General features: G+C 45.4%; 1 protein-coding gene across 7 annotated transcripts in view; it reads right to left on the bottom strand.

Annotated features, from left to right (window-relative positions):
- Positions 1-394: 394 nt before the first annotated feature.
- The window catches only part of EXOC6B (exocyst complex component 6B), a 616,421-nt gene continuing 601,071 nt past the window's right edge, over positions 395-15,744 (bottom strand). For 6 of the 7 annotated variants that reach the window (XM_040458548.1, XM_040458544.1, XM_040458543.1 and 3 more), the window contains 3 exons: positions 7,962-8,074; positions 6,872-6,883; positions 395-3,869 (listed from right to left, as the gene is read on the bottom strand). In XM_040458548.1, coding sequence (XP_040314482.1) covers positions 3,743-3,869; positions 6,872-6,883; positions 7,962-8,074 — 252 coding nt within the window. In that variant the 3' untranslated portion in view covers positions 395-3,742. The remainder of the gene's footprint in view (positions 3,870-6,871; positions 6,884-7,961; positions 8,075-15,744) is intronic. The other variant, XM_040458545.1, reaches the window with a different exon arrangement.

The following is a 15,744-nucleotide window of genomic DNA, read 5'->3' as shown; positions in this document are numbered from 1 at the left end:
CCCCTTCTCCCAGCCTGGCTTTGTTCTGGATAATCCGCCATCTTCCCGTTCTGACTGGGAGCCTTTCTGTTGCCGGGCTGGTGTTCAACACATCAGGCCTCAAGTTGCCTAGCCTGGTGCTCCACGTAAATCAGGCATTTCAAAAGTTACTCGTCTTGATGGTGATGATGCCAGTGTTAACTACATAGACAGGAAGATCTAACTCAGTAGTTCGGGACGTTTCAAAGGCTCCTTGCCCTTGTCTGGCAGGCAGGCTTTCTCCCCCCAGCAGGCTATTGCCTGCTCTGGTCCTCAGTCCAGTTGAGGGGGTGCATTGGCTGTCATCCAGATCACCAACCATAGCTGCACTGTGCGAAAGGGGCGGAAGAACAAAAAAAACCATGAGACAACACCGTGGCTTTTGAAACAGGTACATAGGCTCTCTTGTTTAATAGCAGTTAAGAGAGGAAAATGTACAGGAGGAATAAACATGCTCTGTCCACACGGGAGGTTCCCACTAACCACGAGGCCCATCTGCATCAGTAGCTTTACTAGTGAGTTTTAAAGAAAAAAATTCCCTTTAGAGTTAAAAATGGACTCTCCTAAATTTCCTCCATAAATGTACAACTATTTGTGCAAAATAAAAAGGCCATTTCCAACACATTGGTGAAAAGTAATTGCGGATGCAGGCGAAGAGAAAAAAAGAGGCAGTTGAAGCAGCCAGGAGGAGAGTCCTGGGAGAAAGGAGGCCAAGGTAGGGGGGGATTTCTGTTAGCAGGCCCCAGGGAGTGTCGAGAGGCTTTATGAGGAAGGTCATGGCCACTGCCAATCTTGGGGATAAAGGGCTCTGGGTCTGGGGCTTGCTGAGCAAGCGCTTGACAAGTGTGCAGTGAAGCTAGGCTGGCTTTGAGGCCTGAGAGGCTGTTAGGCCTGGTATGCAATGGAAACACTGGGGAGCACTCCCTGGCCGTTGGACATTTCTTCTGTCAACAGGGACTCTGCTGGTTCCAATCTCTGGGTCCTGTTCTCCCCCTCCCCCTGCCAACAGCTTCATTTACAGTTCACGCAAAGAGATTTCCTATGAATGTTGAAACTATACAAGCCACCTGTACTACTTCTGAAACCCACTAGGGTCCCAAACAAGAACATCCCTCTAGAAGCATGGACCAGGTTTTTCCAAGAACTTGGTCAAGAGTCCTATTAACTAGAAGGCTGGGAGGCTTCTAGCCACCTGTGTTCTTGCCTCCCTTACTGAGGCCCACTGGGGCACCTACCTATCTATCTCTGGGCACTTGAGGCCAGATCTTAGGAATCTGATGGGCATGGGCACATGTGCGTGAGTCCTCTCAAGGGCTGGTCCAGCTAGACTGAAAAGGCAAAACTGAAAATTCCTATTTCACCAATTCAAACAACTTGGACGCTGCGGGTCCCTGTCTTTTGACCTTCTCTTGCCCCCCAAGAGAGTGTCTCTACAGACAACTCAGTAGCGGCATGTTGGTTTCGTTAGAAAAGACTAAAGGCAGACTGAGAGGGAAGAGGAGATCTACCAAAGGGTCCTCCCTAATAAGTCTTGAGCTTGAATAAGTGTTTTCTTTAAAGGGACTTCTGTGTACAAGGTGCAGAGGAACCCCCATTCCTCCACCTTGTTCGCCTTTCCTCTACAGCAGTCTTTCCAGGGTACATGTGTGAGACCGGACCAGCAATGATGACTCAAAAAAGACAAAAAGTATGACCTGCTTAAGGTTCTCTCCATTCCACATCCGAGTCTCAGTACACAAAGCTGAAGGAATCCTGCTGCACACTGGGGACTAATAAAAGGCGTATATTTGGAGCCCTTCTTAAGCAACAGGACTTTAGATTCGTGTAATCATTTCTTGCTCCTTTTCAGTCAAGTCCAGGGCTTGGGAGATGGCATCTTGGGTCTCATTCCCATGGCCCCCTGCCATCCCTTGCCTTTTGAAGTTCTGGGTGGCAGCATTCACCCGGACCCTCATCCTAAGACCCTAGGCTAACCACCTAGGTCTCAAGGTGAGCTTCAGAAAGATTCTCCAGAGCTTACACGCAGACTCGTCTCTCCAGCCTTGAGGAAGCCTGCGTGTCTGTGGGCATAATCTCTTCCCCTTGGTTTTCAAGTTGTGATGGGATACGGGGGGTTGGGGGGCTGGGGTGGGGAATGAAAAAGGAAGCACTGCCCTCCCCAGAAGCAACTCAGTAGCTGACAAAGGTAGTGAAGAATTTTGCTTGATGCGTCTCTCCACCCACTAATCCAAGCTGGAAAGGCCTGTGTGGCTTATTTGTCATTGTTCGGTGATGCATAATTATACTCTTGCCAGTAGCCACAGTAGCATCTTCCTGAAGAGTCTTCAAGTCCAGGTTCCTCTGACAGACCTCACAGCAAAGCCCTTGTGTCAGAAGCCTGTCTGGGACAGCGGACACAGCTTCCGAGCTAGCTAGTCCAGGCTCGCTTTGCAAACTCCAGAATTTGTGGGATAGGATTACAGACAATCTTTCTCAGATGAGGCCAAAAGATGGTTCGGGGGATCTCAGGAGAGGATGGAAGGCTTAGGCTTGAGTAAGAAGAGCTTCAGATCTAGGATATGACTTAGTAAGGGACAGCTGGGCCAGAGGTAACAAACTACTAGCCATACTTGGCCCTGTCTACTTCATGGTGACAGCGTCTCCATCCCTAGAGGCATCCTGTCCAGCTATGGCTGCCCCCAGTGTGCAGAGCTGATAATATTTCTTTAAAAGATGGTGGCCAGGGAGCTGGTTTTTACAACACAAGGAACACTCCCAGGTAATCTTCAGGTTTTACCTAAGGGTAGAGTAAGGGCCATTTTCAGGCTTCTGGAATCCAACTTATCTCAATGACACTACTGAAGGAGGCCAAGTCTCTGTGAAGATCTATGGAAATAACTGTTGATCTATGTTCTGAACCAAGTTCCCTGACCCTGAAAGAAGAAAATGAGAAGAACGGGGAAAGGACCGAGGCTCTGATTCCATTCACACTGGCTTTCAAGAGCCAATAAAACTCCTTTTGGTGTGGAGCAACCTGCAGTTAGTCATGGGGTCCAATTAGTACCACTGTATACTCAACTCTGTCTTGCCCTAGAGAAATCAGCAATAAAAGACTGGTCAGATATGGGCTAAAGACACTGCCATCCTTGGGGAACTGGAGTGAAGCTGTCATCTGGCCACATGCCATGCTTGTTTCTCAGCCAGTGAAAGTTGGTGGACGGAGGAGATACGAACCTCTGGAACAGTGTGCTGGTCTTCCATACACTAAACAGTAACGTTTTCCTGGTCCTCTCCTTGCATCATGAAGAATCAACCTCACCTATGTGGTAAATGGGGCACCCGGGAGTAAACAGGATATACTTTATTACCTTTGCGCCTACTCACCTTACCTCCCAGTGCCAAGTACCCATTTTGTTAGTGTCGTTCCTGAGCCCCAGACCTAGGCTCGAGAGCCATGGATGAAAGGTGGTTCATCATACTGGGATTGGTGATATCACCATCTCTAGGATGATACAGACAGTATAGTGTAACTTCTCCTGAGCCCCAGCCTAGCAACATCTCATGTACTTGCTTTATCTTGTGCCTCTTTTACTATAGGGAAAGGTTATGCGAATACTGTACATAGGTTATTAAAAAAATACATTTGCTCTCTTTGAAGAAGAATGCACAAATGCAGGGCCAGCCAGGGCTGGGTCCCAGGCTACGGGGCTATAGTGAGCAGCCTCTGTGGGCCTGAGGCCAGCCTTCACGAATGGTGGCTGCTGATGAGTCCCCGGAGCTGCTTGGCCACAGTGTCAATCAATTTCTGCTTGTCTCGCTCATTTTTCCGAAACTGTGCAAACATGTTGTTCTTGCGGCTAGTGTCCTTCATCCTAAACACAGAAGGAAAGAAAGAGAGCAAAGTGTTTGAGGAGACAATGGTAGAAAGAACTGGCAGGAGGCAGGATCGCACAGCGTATCTTACCATCCACCCAGAGTTGAGAGAGTGCAGAATGTTTCCACTGTCAGGCCCATACTTACCTACTTATTCAGGAAGCTGTCCATAGCCCTCCCAACTTCGGTCACCTTTGGAATCAAAAGTCAAAAGCCAGCTATGGGAGAGCCAACCCCCTGATCATCCATACCCGCCCTACCTATTTCCTTCCCTTCTATCTCCAGCTGCGCACCTGTTACAGGTCTCTGGGGCATGCTAAAGTCCTGGTGCTCAACAGACTCTTACAGGATATCTAGGATCCACTTACCATCTCATGAGCTTATGAAATCTTGCTGGGACCTTAAAGCTGGTATTTGAAAGATAGGGAAAAAACATACTCTCAACTAGTAATTCCAAGAGGATATGAATGACGAAAAGCCACCATGTATTCCTAAACTTCACAGGCTGTTTACTCTATCCCATCCTTAACAACACTAAGGGCTTGAATGATCTTTTTTCTTTTGTCTCAGACTAAGGACCCAGAGGCAGTGAGGTGGCTGAGTGTGTGGTGCTGAGGAGAGCAGGTGGGCCATCCTTTCACTTGATGAACCGGAACTTTAGGCAAGAGAAGCCCCTGAGGACTCGATGTCTGTCTATATCCTCAGACCTTTGGTCTTTGCAGGGTTTTCTATTCCTGGGTCCTGTTAAAGCTCCAGAGGTGGCATAGTCTTTGAGTACAAACCATGGGCAGCTCTGGGCAACAGTTGTGGTCAGACGGAGAGACCTAACAGGGAAGCATGGATAAAGTCAAGGCCAAGCTGTGGTTTCACAGAAATGCCCAGGTCTGAATAAGCCATTGTGATAGAATGTGGGAATCTGCTATTCCCTGCAGAGAGTCCACAACCTCTGACATCTGACTGTTAACTCTGGCCTCAGTCTCTGCACACTGGGCCTTCAGCCCACCCCTAGTTCTGGTGTTAGAGAATTAAGAACACTGCCCAGACCAATTTCTCCTGGGTCTTCATGACCACCCCCAGGAGCTACACCAGCTCTCTGACTTCACAGCTCCCTGGGCTGCAGGGACACAGGTCAGAAGAAGTGGGGGGGAAGGAACCTGGCAACCCTAGTAATCAACCCCCAGGTATACATCCAAGGGCCTTTGGCCCATCGCCAATCCTGGCCCATCTTTTCCTGTGGGGTGGCTCTTGTGTAGAGGGGCAGCTTTGGGGCCAGTGAGTTAAAAGGCCAGAGATCCCACAAGGGCATATAAATGAGGTCAGGAGGTTGTGACGAGCACCAAAGCTGTGTGGTTCTGGCTGACACTGACGGCCACAAATGAATGGAGACTTCTCTCACAGATCTAGGCTTAAGGGCCTTAAGGCTGGAACTACTCAAGCGAACTCAGAACACTGAGTATAAGATACACCCACCCACATGGGCAGATCTGTGCTTGGAGGTGAGGAAGAAGCAGAGGTGATGGAGGTTGGTTGAAAAGAAAGCACGCGGGTCTCAAGGCTATGATGATTACTGTATTTGGTCCCTTACACATTAATTATACCATTACATTTATGGAACTGACCTGGCTTTAGATTATATATCCCAGGGAATATGCTATAAATCTAAGTAAAAACAACACAAAACAAAAAAGAAAAAAAGGAGGAAGAAAAAAACGCTCCCTATATGTATGGGATATTTAATTTAACATCCTATGTGGTCATTAATTTCAGGACTCCTCCAAGCCGCCCAGAGATGGGGAACCAGAGTTGGCTTTCAGCTCCCATAGGAAGCTCTTGCAATAAGGTAGGAGGAAGGGAGGAAGAAGAACCCTGGGCCTCAGAGTCTTGGAGTTCTTGGCCGTTAAGGCCTGGAGTTGGGATTACTCAAAAGATAAACTCAGGTGCCCTGAAGGCTGACGGTGGCATGCTGGTTTGTGCCCTGGAATGCTCCAAAGCCAAAGGGGAACCCTCCTCGGGATCCTGATCTACTCTGGCTATGGCCACCTCTCAATGACACAGGAGCCTCTTCTCTTTCCTGAATGTCCTCAGCAGGTCTTTGGTTCTTTTCATATCTCACCCTGCCAAGAAGCGCCAGGTTAAAAAAGCGGAGACTGTCAAGCTCTGGTGGTACATCTGGCTGTGCAGAAAGCAGGAAAGGGTCAGGGAAAGGGACTGGTTCCTATGAGGCTGGGAAATAGGGATTTTAGTGATCAGCGTGGCCTATGGCCCTACTGGGTTTGGAAGGAAGCTTTTAAACCCTGCTGACTCCTAGGGCTAAGCACGAGGCTTTGTTCCTGTTAGGCCTCCAGAATGCTACAGACAGGCTGATGATTTTAGCCTATAATTGATCCACAGAAAGTGGATGAGGCAATACCTCTTAGATCTAGGAATTCTCAGGAGCAGACAAGTAAAGGACTACTGAGAGAAGGAACTGAAAGGGAATCCCACAGCCCATTTGGACACATAGTGAATACGACATCTAAACACCAACTGAAAAGCCAACATGTCCCCAGTTCAGCTGGGATTAGGCTTGCCTCTAATAAAAAATTTTCCGCGGGAGGCATAGGCTCCAGATCTTAACGCCATGGGCTTCAACCACCAGGAGGCGGGGAAGACTGCCGAGGAGCTCGCTTCTGTCAGGGCTGAGTTTCAAGCCCTGCACTAGCAAGAGTATTGAGTGGGCCAGGAAGCTGAGTGGGAACAGCCCTTTACCTGGCGCCAGTGGGGGAAAATCCCTGCTGTGACCTCCAGCCCCATAGGAATTGGTATGCCAAGGGTCACTCTGAGGACCAAGGATCGAGGAGGCAGCCAGCCAATTGGCACCAGGCTAGTTTAGTAGATTAGTGTGTCAGGGTGGGGACAACTCACAGGGTAGGGATTTTAGTGTAGTCATTAGTGTCAATGAGGAAACCAGAAGGACTTGCCTCAAAGTGATGGAAAAGGCCCAAGTGAATAATATACTTACTCTCTAGATATCCTAGGGAGGAAGGTCATTGGGAGAGAGAATCATGGGAAACAAAGTTAAAATGGAAACATCAGTCTGTCTTGGCCTGGAGAAAGCTGCACTCTGGGCTCTTAGTTTCTTGGCTGCAAACACATCCCTCTACATCCTGCTCTTGCTTACTTTCCAACTCCTCCCCTTCTCTCCCACCACACCGCGTAGTAGGAAGAATACACCTTAACCTTTTCTTCTGCTTAAGGCTCCATTCTGACCTCCTAGATGCTGGTCCGTGTATCCAAGTTCACATACGGCCACATAGGTACTTGCTGTACTACTTAGATGCAGGGTACTCTTCTAAGAAGCTTCGAGGAAGCTGGGAGTTAACAACTGTGATGACAGGAAAAAGCTTCCCCTTTCCTTGGATCTTGGTCTCTGGCTTGCCAGCTCTCAACTAGGTTAGCAAAAGGCAGAACTAGGCTGCACAGCAGATCCCGGCATCTGGTAGATACACTGGTTAGCCATGGGATGTTCTGGAGATGGCTGACCCAATCCCAGTGGTAGCGCCTCTGTTGGCCAGTGACTGCCCAGAGCAAGAAGGAGACACCTTCTCCAACACAGCTTTCTTGGGACAGTCAGCACAGTAAGGCTCGACTCTGGCAGGGAGTGGGAGGGGTTGCTGGTGAAGGTTTCAGTAATTCCAAGAACTTCTCTGCTAGAAACCGGATGGGGTTTCTTCGATGGGGCTGTTCTGCCCATCATCCCCAGACGACTGGGGCCAGTCTCACTCTATTCACCAGGTGGCCTCTGACCAAGCTTAAGGCATGGTTCTTTCTTCTCTTTCCATCTCTAGTTAAAGAGATGTTGCCCCTTTAAGCTCCAAAGTACTGCCAGAGTCCACGTGACCCATACTTGGCCTAGCTTTTTGGGGGTTCAGGAATTAAGAGGCTACAAGAAGGCCAGCCGGCCAAATCCAATGATGGAGACTGCTGGTAGCACTTATGGCAACTTCAAGAACAGGACCTCTCTGCTGTCTTTTGAAGGTACTGGCGAAGAGAAAATTATCCCCGATACCAACCCCCACTTCCCAGCAGAGACCGCTGGACTAGGTACTCACTTCTCAAGCAGGGTCAGTGCTGTCACTGGGTTTACCCGGAGGTACTTGCAGTTGGGCTGACCATAGTCAGCAAGGTAGGTTGACCAGTCCCACTGGATGAAGAGATCCAAAAGCTGTAAAATATTCAAACCCCACCGCAGGGATTAATCAGACAAGACCAACCAGGATCTCAGAAACCCCTACCATCCTTCACTACCAGCTAACAGTAGATCTGGAAAATAAAAATAAAAATGTAATAAGAGAAAGCATGGCTAAAGACTGTAATGCAACTAGGAAAATAAATGAGTAATCATTGGAAGGCAGAGTCACCTCTACTATAAGTGCTGTAATGTTGCTAAGACTACATGCCTGCACTTAGCTCTCAGAGGCAGGCTGAGACTGAATCAAAACACAAGACTGTAGGGGCGCCTGGGTGGCTCAGTCGGTTAAGCATCTGGCTCTCGATTTCAGCTCAGGTCATGATCTCATGGTTTGTGAAACTGAGCCCTGCAACAGGATTTCTGCTGACAGTGTGGAATCTGCTTGGGATTCTCTCTCTCCCTCTCTCTGTGCCCCTCACCCACTCGTGTACTCCCTCTCCTCTCTCTCTTTCAAAATAAATAAACTTAGCAAAAAAAAAAAAAACAAAACAAAACAAAAACAAAACACCACAAGACTATCATAATAACCATTCATTAATTTAATAAATACTTAACGAATGCTTTCCATGTGTCAAGTGGCATTCCACATGAATCTTATCGCTAGAGAGACTGCTTAGAGGGCCACATAAGTAACTGTATAAGCTTTGAGGTTAAAAAGGTATGAGTTCAAGAACCAGTTGCATGACTTCCTGAACTGACTTTGCCCAAGTTACTCAGCTGATACTGTGAGATAACAGAAAATACATATTGGTCTCTGGCCCTGGTTACTGGTATAGAGCTCCTAAAACCCTTGTAATTTCCTAAATGATAAGAACACTACGGGCATCTCTTGTCCTGATATTGGCCTTTGACCTCTGTTCTTAACACAGATCTCTTGAAACCCATGTAATTTCCTAGGTGATAGGAGTGTCTTTTGTTCTAATGAGGTGACCCTGGGGGGCTTCCTGGATAAGGGCTGGTCACTACTGGAAAGATCAAACAATGATTAGAAGCTTAGAATTTTCAGCCCCACCACTCATTCTCTTGAGAAGGGAGAAAGGCTGAAAACAGAGTTAATGAGCTATCATGTCTATGTGATGAGGTTTCCATAAAATCCCAAAAGTACAGGGTTTGGAGAGCTTCCAGGTGGTGAACATGTGGAGATTTGGGGAGAGTGGTACACCTGGAGAGACCATGGAAGTTCCTTCACACCCTTTTCCCTATACCTACACCATAGCATAGCACACCTCTTCCACCTGAATGTTCCTAAGTTATAGCCTTTTCTAAGATACCTGTGATCTAGTAAGTTCTGGGAGCCACTCCAGCAAATTCAACCTAAGGAGGGGGTCAAGGGAAACTGCCATCTACAACAGTCAGTCAGAGTCCCAGGTTGACGACCAGGTGGTTGCTGTTTGAATTGCGGGGAGGGTCTTGGGGGAACTGAGCCTTTAACTTGTGGGATCTGATGCTGTCTGTGGGTAGACAGTGTCAGAATTGAGTAAAATTGAGTAAAAAAAAAATCTTGACGTGGAGAAAAACGTCCAAGCATTTGGTGACCAGAAGTGTCAGAAATGAAGCGTTTTGTGTAAGTGGTAAAGGCGACTCAGAGGAGAAACACAGTAGGAAAAAACTGACTTTTTCCCTACATAGAGAGCAAAACACTGAGTCTTTCCTTTACAGACACAGACATATGCACATACCTATAGCGTGTAAACAGGGCACAGAGACAACACGGAAACACTGGACCAAGGTATAAATGGATCCTGTAGCATTATGGGAGCAATCCATGTCGCACCTACGTGGATACTGGCCGAATAGATGGAACCCAGAGCCATGATAGGTCAGGACTGAAAAGTGGGCTTAGTCCAAGATTGAGGGCACAGAATCTGGCACTGGGGTCAGGAGGGTTCAAGCGGAGCACCAAGAGTCATGAGTGCCAAGAACTGGATGCCTAGAAGAAGATAATGAAAGCACTCTGAGGGTAAATGGAGTTCTGAGTCTGGGAGAGATTCTGACTTAGAGAAACTTAAGTGAATTTTGTCAAAAGCTTTCCTTCCCAGCCAGATTTAGCCTCAGTTTATCACCCTAACAAATATTTAAAAGCTGTAACTAGGTAAAGCCAAAAAAGAAATCATTGCATTTCAAAGGTAGGAGTGACCAAAGGGAAACTGTTGCCTCCCCTCTCTAAGCTTCTAGAGGGGGCAAAGTCCTGTTCTCACACTGCTGCACAGCAGGAGGGCCTTCTAAGCAGTCTCTAGCAATGGGATTCATGTAAAGGCCTTTGAACTCAAGACATGTTCCTGGGTCTCCCTTTCTGAGAGGTAACTGATGATGGAGACAAGTGGATGGCTGTCTCTCTGTGCAGAACAAAGCCAAGAGAGGCCTAGAGTCAAATCCAATGCCAGGGCCTGGGCTCTAGGCACACCTTCCTCCCCTGTCTGTCTTCACCGTGCAACTGGGCAAAAAGGCGCTTGTGGGCCTTGCCCTGCTTGGCCAGGCCTCCTCTCCCATCCATTCTTTTAGAATAGTTGTTATAAACTTCCTTAGGCAGAACAGGAATTGGCTGAAGTCCCAAGCCTAAAACTGAGGAAAGCCCCTACACCCTTAGCCAAGAAAGGGATACTAAAGAGGAGAGGAGACGGGGACAGAGATGAGCAGACAAGTCAGTCAGTCTAGGCTGGCCTGGCCCCAAAGGGCCCTCTCAGGCCTCTTTCAGGTCAGGCCTATTTTAGTTGGCAAGTAAAAGGGCTTCTACCACTTCCTTTCACTGCCCCAAGGCCTCACAGATCTCTGCTTTAGAAGAGAATTTTCCCTGACTTCCTACTCTAACTGTGGTATTTCTGTCCTATAGTACCCAAACACCATGCAAGATAGTTCCTCTTTACCTGCTCCTAGGAGTGCAATAGACACTCGTTCTAGTCCTCCCAGTACTGTGTTTTACAAATATAATTGTGTTTTTCCCCTAAATACCAGGAAAAAAAATTATGAAAAAAGACAGCATTCTCTTAATTAAAATTTGTTCTCGGAAAATGTAAAAGACCTGGGGGAGCCCGTTATTGTTTGCACCCTAGGGAACTAATACAATAAACTAATAAAAAAAGTGAATGAATAACAAGTTGAACTGGAAACATTTGAAAACCTGATTTCTTAAAAGTATTTTTGGTATTTTCAGATGTGTATACATATGTGCATTTAACAAAACTACCTTCTCTATTAATGAATTCCTAATTTCTGTGATGGAATTAACGCTATCAGTATTTTCTGATTTATGGCACAGAATGCCATGTCTTTCTGGCTGATGATGGCTGGGCAAATCACCAATGGGGTGGGGAGGGTGGTTCATGATTTAGCTCTACAGTTTTCTATTTGTATCCTCCTGCCAAAGTCTCTCAATGCCAGTACTGAGGCTAAAAGCTCTGGGATGACAAGCTACTTAATTTATCCCACTCTGGGCATGAAAGCTACACAACTCTATTAAGCTCAACCAGTATGAGCTGTTGATCACACTCTGGGTCTGTGTTGCTTTCCACAGTCCTTCAGGGGGCTGATGCCCAGTCTTATGGCCTCCTCTGGGAGAGCTGGAGACTGGGGAGTCTGGGGAGTACTTAACCAAGTTAGCTGCATGGGGTACAGTTTGGCTGGATCCCATGGAAGTGTTAGAATAAGAGATAAAGAGGGGCACCTGGGTGGCTCAGTTGGTTAAGCGTCTGACTTTGGCTCAGGTCACGATCTTGCGGTTCATGGGTTTGAGCTCAGTGTTGGGCTCTGTGCTGACACCTCAGAGCCTGGAGCCTGCTTCGGATTCTGTGTCTACCCCTCCCCTACTGGCACGTGCATGTGCGCTCGCTCTCTCTCTCTGTCTCTCTGTCTCTCAAAAACAAATCCCTACTTGTTTTTTTCTGGTGCTTTCTTATAATAAGATTTAAGACATGAATTTTTGGCCAGAATACAACTGAAGTGATGCTGTGTACTACTCCTCAGGGGATCACACCTTGAGGTATACACTGTTCATCTGTCTCTCGTTGGTGATATCAATTTTGATCACCCTATCAAGATGCTGTCTGATTTCTCCCTGCCTAGGTATTATGTTTTCCTTTGCCAACTGGTCAGCAATGGAGGAGACAATGTAAGATCATGCAGATATACAGCTCCTGATTAAAATTTCCCCTCAGATTTAGCATCCATTGAAGATTCTTGTCTGATTCAGCTTTACTATGATGGTTGTAAAATGATGGCATTCCAACTCCACGCTTCCCTCCACATTTATCAGTTGTCACTCAGCATTTCTCCCTCACTAACTTACGCATTTATTTATGGCATGGATTCATGAGTTCCCATTTTTTCAATGGCTTATATTCATCACTATACCTAATTCATTATTTCAGTGCTCAAACTGTCCCAGATTTGGCAAGTGGGAGAGCTTTGAGCTAGAGCCTGTGTCCCTGTGATACTTCCTTACCTTCTGGCATAATAAGGTGTTTGTTGCAGGCTTGTCTTATATCTACCGTGCCCCAGCCATCAGCCATTTCTCTGAGAGGCCCTGGTTTCTTTTAGTGGGAATGTTATAGAGACCAAGATTTGGGTGCTAAGTATGCCTACTGCTACTGTAGCAGCTTTGTTCATTGCTGCTGGGGGGCAATCTGTGGGCAGTTAAACCCTTTCAGCAGAGGGTTTAACTTGCACGTAATATACATATTATTACGGGAAATACTTGCACGTAAATATACATATACATACATATGTGTGCTTCTATAAGCATGTACACATATATACTGTAGAAATCACGAGTTTACACTAATACCTCCAATTCTAATCATTCTCGCAGAGTTCTTTCTCGCCTTCCTCTATTCCGTACTTGTGCGCGCTTTCTTCCACAATAAGAATCTTGGCTCTCAAGAACATCATCTCTTTTGTGAACTTGCTCCATCCTATCGTATATCTAAAATAGGTTCAGAATTATTTGTACATACCACTACCAAAAAAAATTGCAATTTGCCATCCCAACTCAAAACTGGGTGTACAATCAAACAAACACTGTGTTCCTAAGTCACTTGGGTTAGTTCTCAATTTTCCCTTGGGTCTAGTTATGGTATTCATCTAAATGCAACCAGGTTCTTTTGTTTCCACTTGCCTTTAGTTCTAGGCTCCTTTCTCCCATCCTTGATAATTTAGTTTTTAAATATGTAGGACATTAACATGCTTCCAAAAGTCAAAACTACAAAAAAGCTAACTCGGAGAAGTATTGTTCCTTCCCTTGCTGTATTTCTTTTACCCCAATTTTTCCCATGCCTCACTGGTAACCAACTCCATTGTTTTTGGGCCTGTCCTCCCTACGCCTCTATTTGTAAAGATAGGCAGAGGCATGGACGCTTTCTAATTTTTCCTTCTCTCTTTCACAGGAAGTAGCATATTAAAAATGCATTCTAAGAACTCTTATTTCTTGATATTTGTAAGTAGATGGTGGATGGAGAAGAAAAAAGAGGAGGGTCAGAGGTGGAAGACTGAACGGAAGATCAGTGTTCCACAGCCTTTATAGTTTGAACATTACCTTGCAATTTTTATCATAGCCTCATGCTACATATGTTATTATTTACTTAACATTTTTTCTTTGTATTGATTCCTGTTTTATCATAAGAAAAATGTAAAAGAACATTTTACATCACTATCATAAATGGGAAACCATTCTTGCCATAAATAGAAGATGACTCAAATATTAGTGTCACAATGAGATGTTCTGTTTGTCATCACAAAAACTAAAAGGGGACATGATTTAGTGTTTCCTTACAACATGATTTAGTCTTTAATGGTGCATCTGGGTACTACCTAAACCTGTATCTTGAGTACTGTGATGTCTTCTGTACCTCCAGCATTCTATCCATACTAGGGTTTAGTTTGTGACTTCAGCGAAGAGTTCAGTGATGCCTGTGTGCCTGGAACAGAATGAAGTGGTCTGTGTGTACAAGGAAGCACTTATAACACAAGTTTCAGTCAAGTATCAGTCTTATTATGAAGGAAGATCAGTGTTTTCTTTTAAAAAAATTTTTTTTAAATGTTTGTTTATTTTTGAGAGACAGAGAGAGACAGAGCACGAGTGGGGAAGGAGCAGAGAGAGAGGGAGACACAGAATCCAAAGCAGGCTCTAGGCTCGGAGCTGTCAGCACAGAGCCCGACGCAGGGCTCGAACTCACAAACAGTGAGATCATGACTTGAGCTAAAGTTGGTGCTCAACCGACTGAGTCACTCAGGCACCCCAAGACCAGTGTTTTTTTATGCATGGCTTCTGTGTCTGGGGCTGGTCAAGAGGGTCCATAGACAAGGGTCTGCTTTGGCTGGGGAGGCCTAGCAAACCTGGATGGGCTGGAAGACTTGCTAACACAACCACAAGGATAGTTCATTTTTCTCATAACCGGGTATCTTCCTTAGTTAGTGGGTTTTCCTGTAGTTGGCTTTTGATGAGTTCTTCTGCATCAGAACATTGCTAAAATTCCTGATTCTGTATGGGATGACTTCTGATAGAATTTATAGAACCACAATTTGGGTCTGCACTGTGTTCATTATATTTATGTTTCTTAAGACTTGTTTTTTTTTTTTTTCTTTTTTTTTCTTAATTTCTATTTTTTAAAGATTTTTTTAGAAGGAATTTTTTTAAGTTTTATTTACTTTTGAGAGAAAGAGAGAGAGAATGTGAGTGGGGGAGGGGGAGGGGCAGAGAGAGAGGGAGACACAGAATCCGAAGAAGGCTCAGGCTCTGAGCTGTCAGCATAGGGCCTGACGCAGGGTTTGAACTCATGAATTGTGAGATCATGACCTGAGCCAAAGTTGGATGCTTAACCAACTGAGCCACCCAGGCACCCTTATGTTTTAAAGATTTTATTTTTAAGTAATCTCTACATCCAGCATTGGGCTTAAATGTACAAACCCGGGATCAAGAGTTGCATGCTCTACCGACCGAGCTAGCCAGGAGCCTCTATGTTTCTTAAGTGTTGTATAAAACTTACTAACCTTCTAAAGTTTAAAAAGTTCAAATGAAGTAACCTGTTCTAATAGTTACTCATAAGATTTGAAACAATAATAATAGAACATATGAGCTTATCTCAGATTTTCTTAATGAAGAGGTAAACCCCCTGGATTCCGCAAATGTTTTTAAAGCATCCTCTATGTGCAAAGAACAGGGCTGGGCCTTTCAAGTGTCATTAAAATAAATGGTTTACCCTCATGTAGGAGAATAAAAGAAAAGCATGAATAACTGTAATCCAAGCCAAATGAGTGAAATGCTATAAAATGACATACTGACTATTCTTCCTTTTTGAACTAACAACTGAACATTTTACAAAATTTTCACTTACAACAAAATTTAAATAGCAAATATAAATTGTGGTGCAAACCATGCGCGCACGCGCGCACACACACACACACACACACACACACACACACACAATACCTTAGAGGTGTTGGGAATCATCTCAGCAATACTAAATACCAGTTACGCTTATATCCATGTCATAGAGTTCAATATGGAAATCTGTCTGCATTTTACTAACATCAGTGGCATATTAAAAAAATTATTTTTAAATAATGTTAGGCTTATGTAAAAGTTGCAAAAACAGTATAGACAGTTCCTCTGTACCATTCACCCAGCTTCTCCAATGTTCACATATTAATTA

Source organism: Herpailurus yagouaroundi, unplaced genomic scaffold (assembly GCF_014898765.1).
Source record: "Herpailurus yagouaroundi ecotype Mexico unplaced genomic scaffold, PumYag 221, whole genome shotgun sequence".
Classification (NCBI taxonomy): domain Eukaryota; kingdom Metazoa; phylum Chordata; class Mammalia; order Carnivora; family Felidae; genus Herpailurus; species Herpailurus yagouaroundi.
Note: the sequence above shows the minus strand (reverse complement) of the source record. Positions and strands in the feature narration are given on the sequence as shown.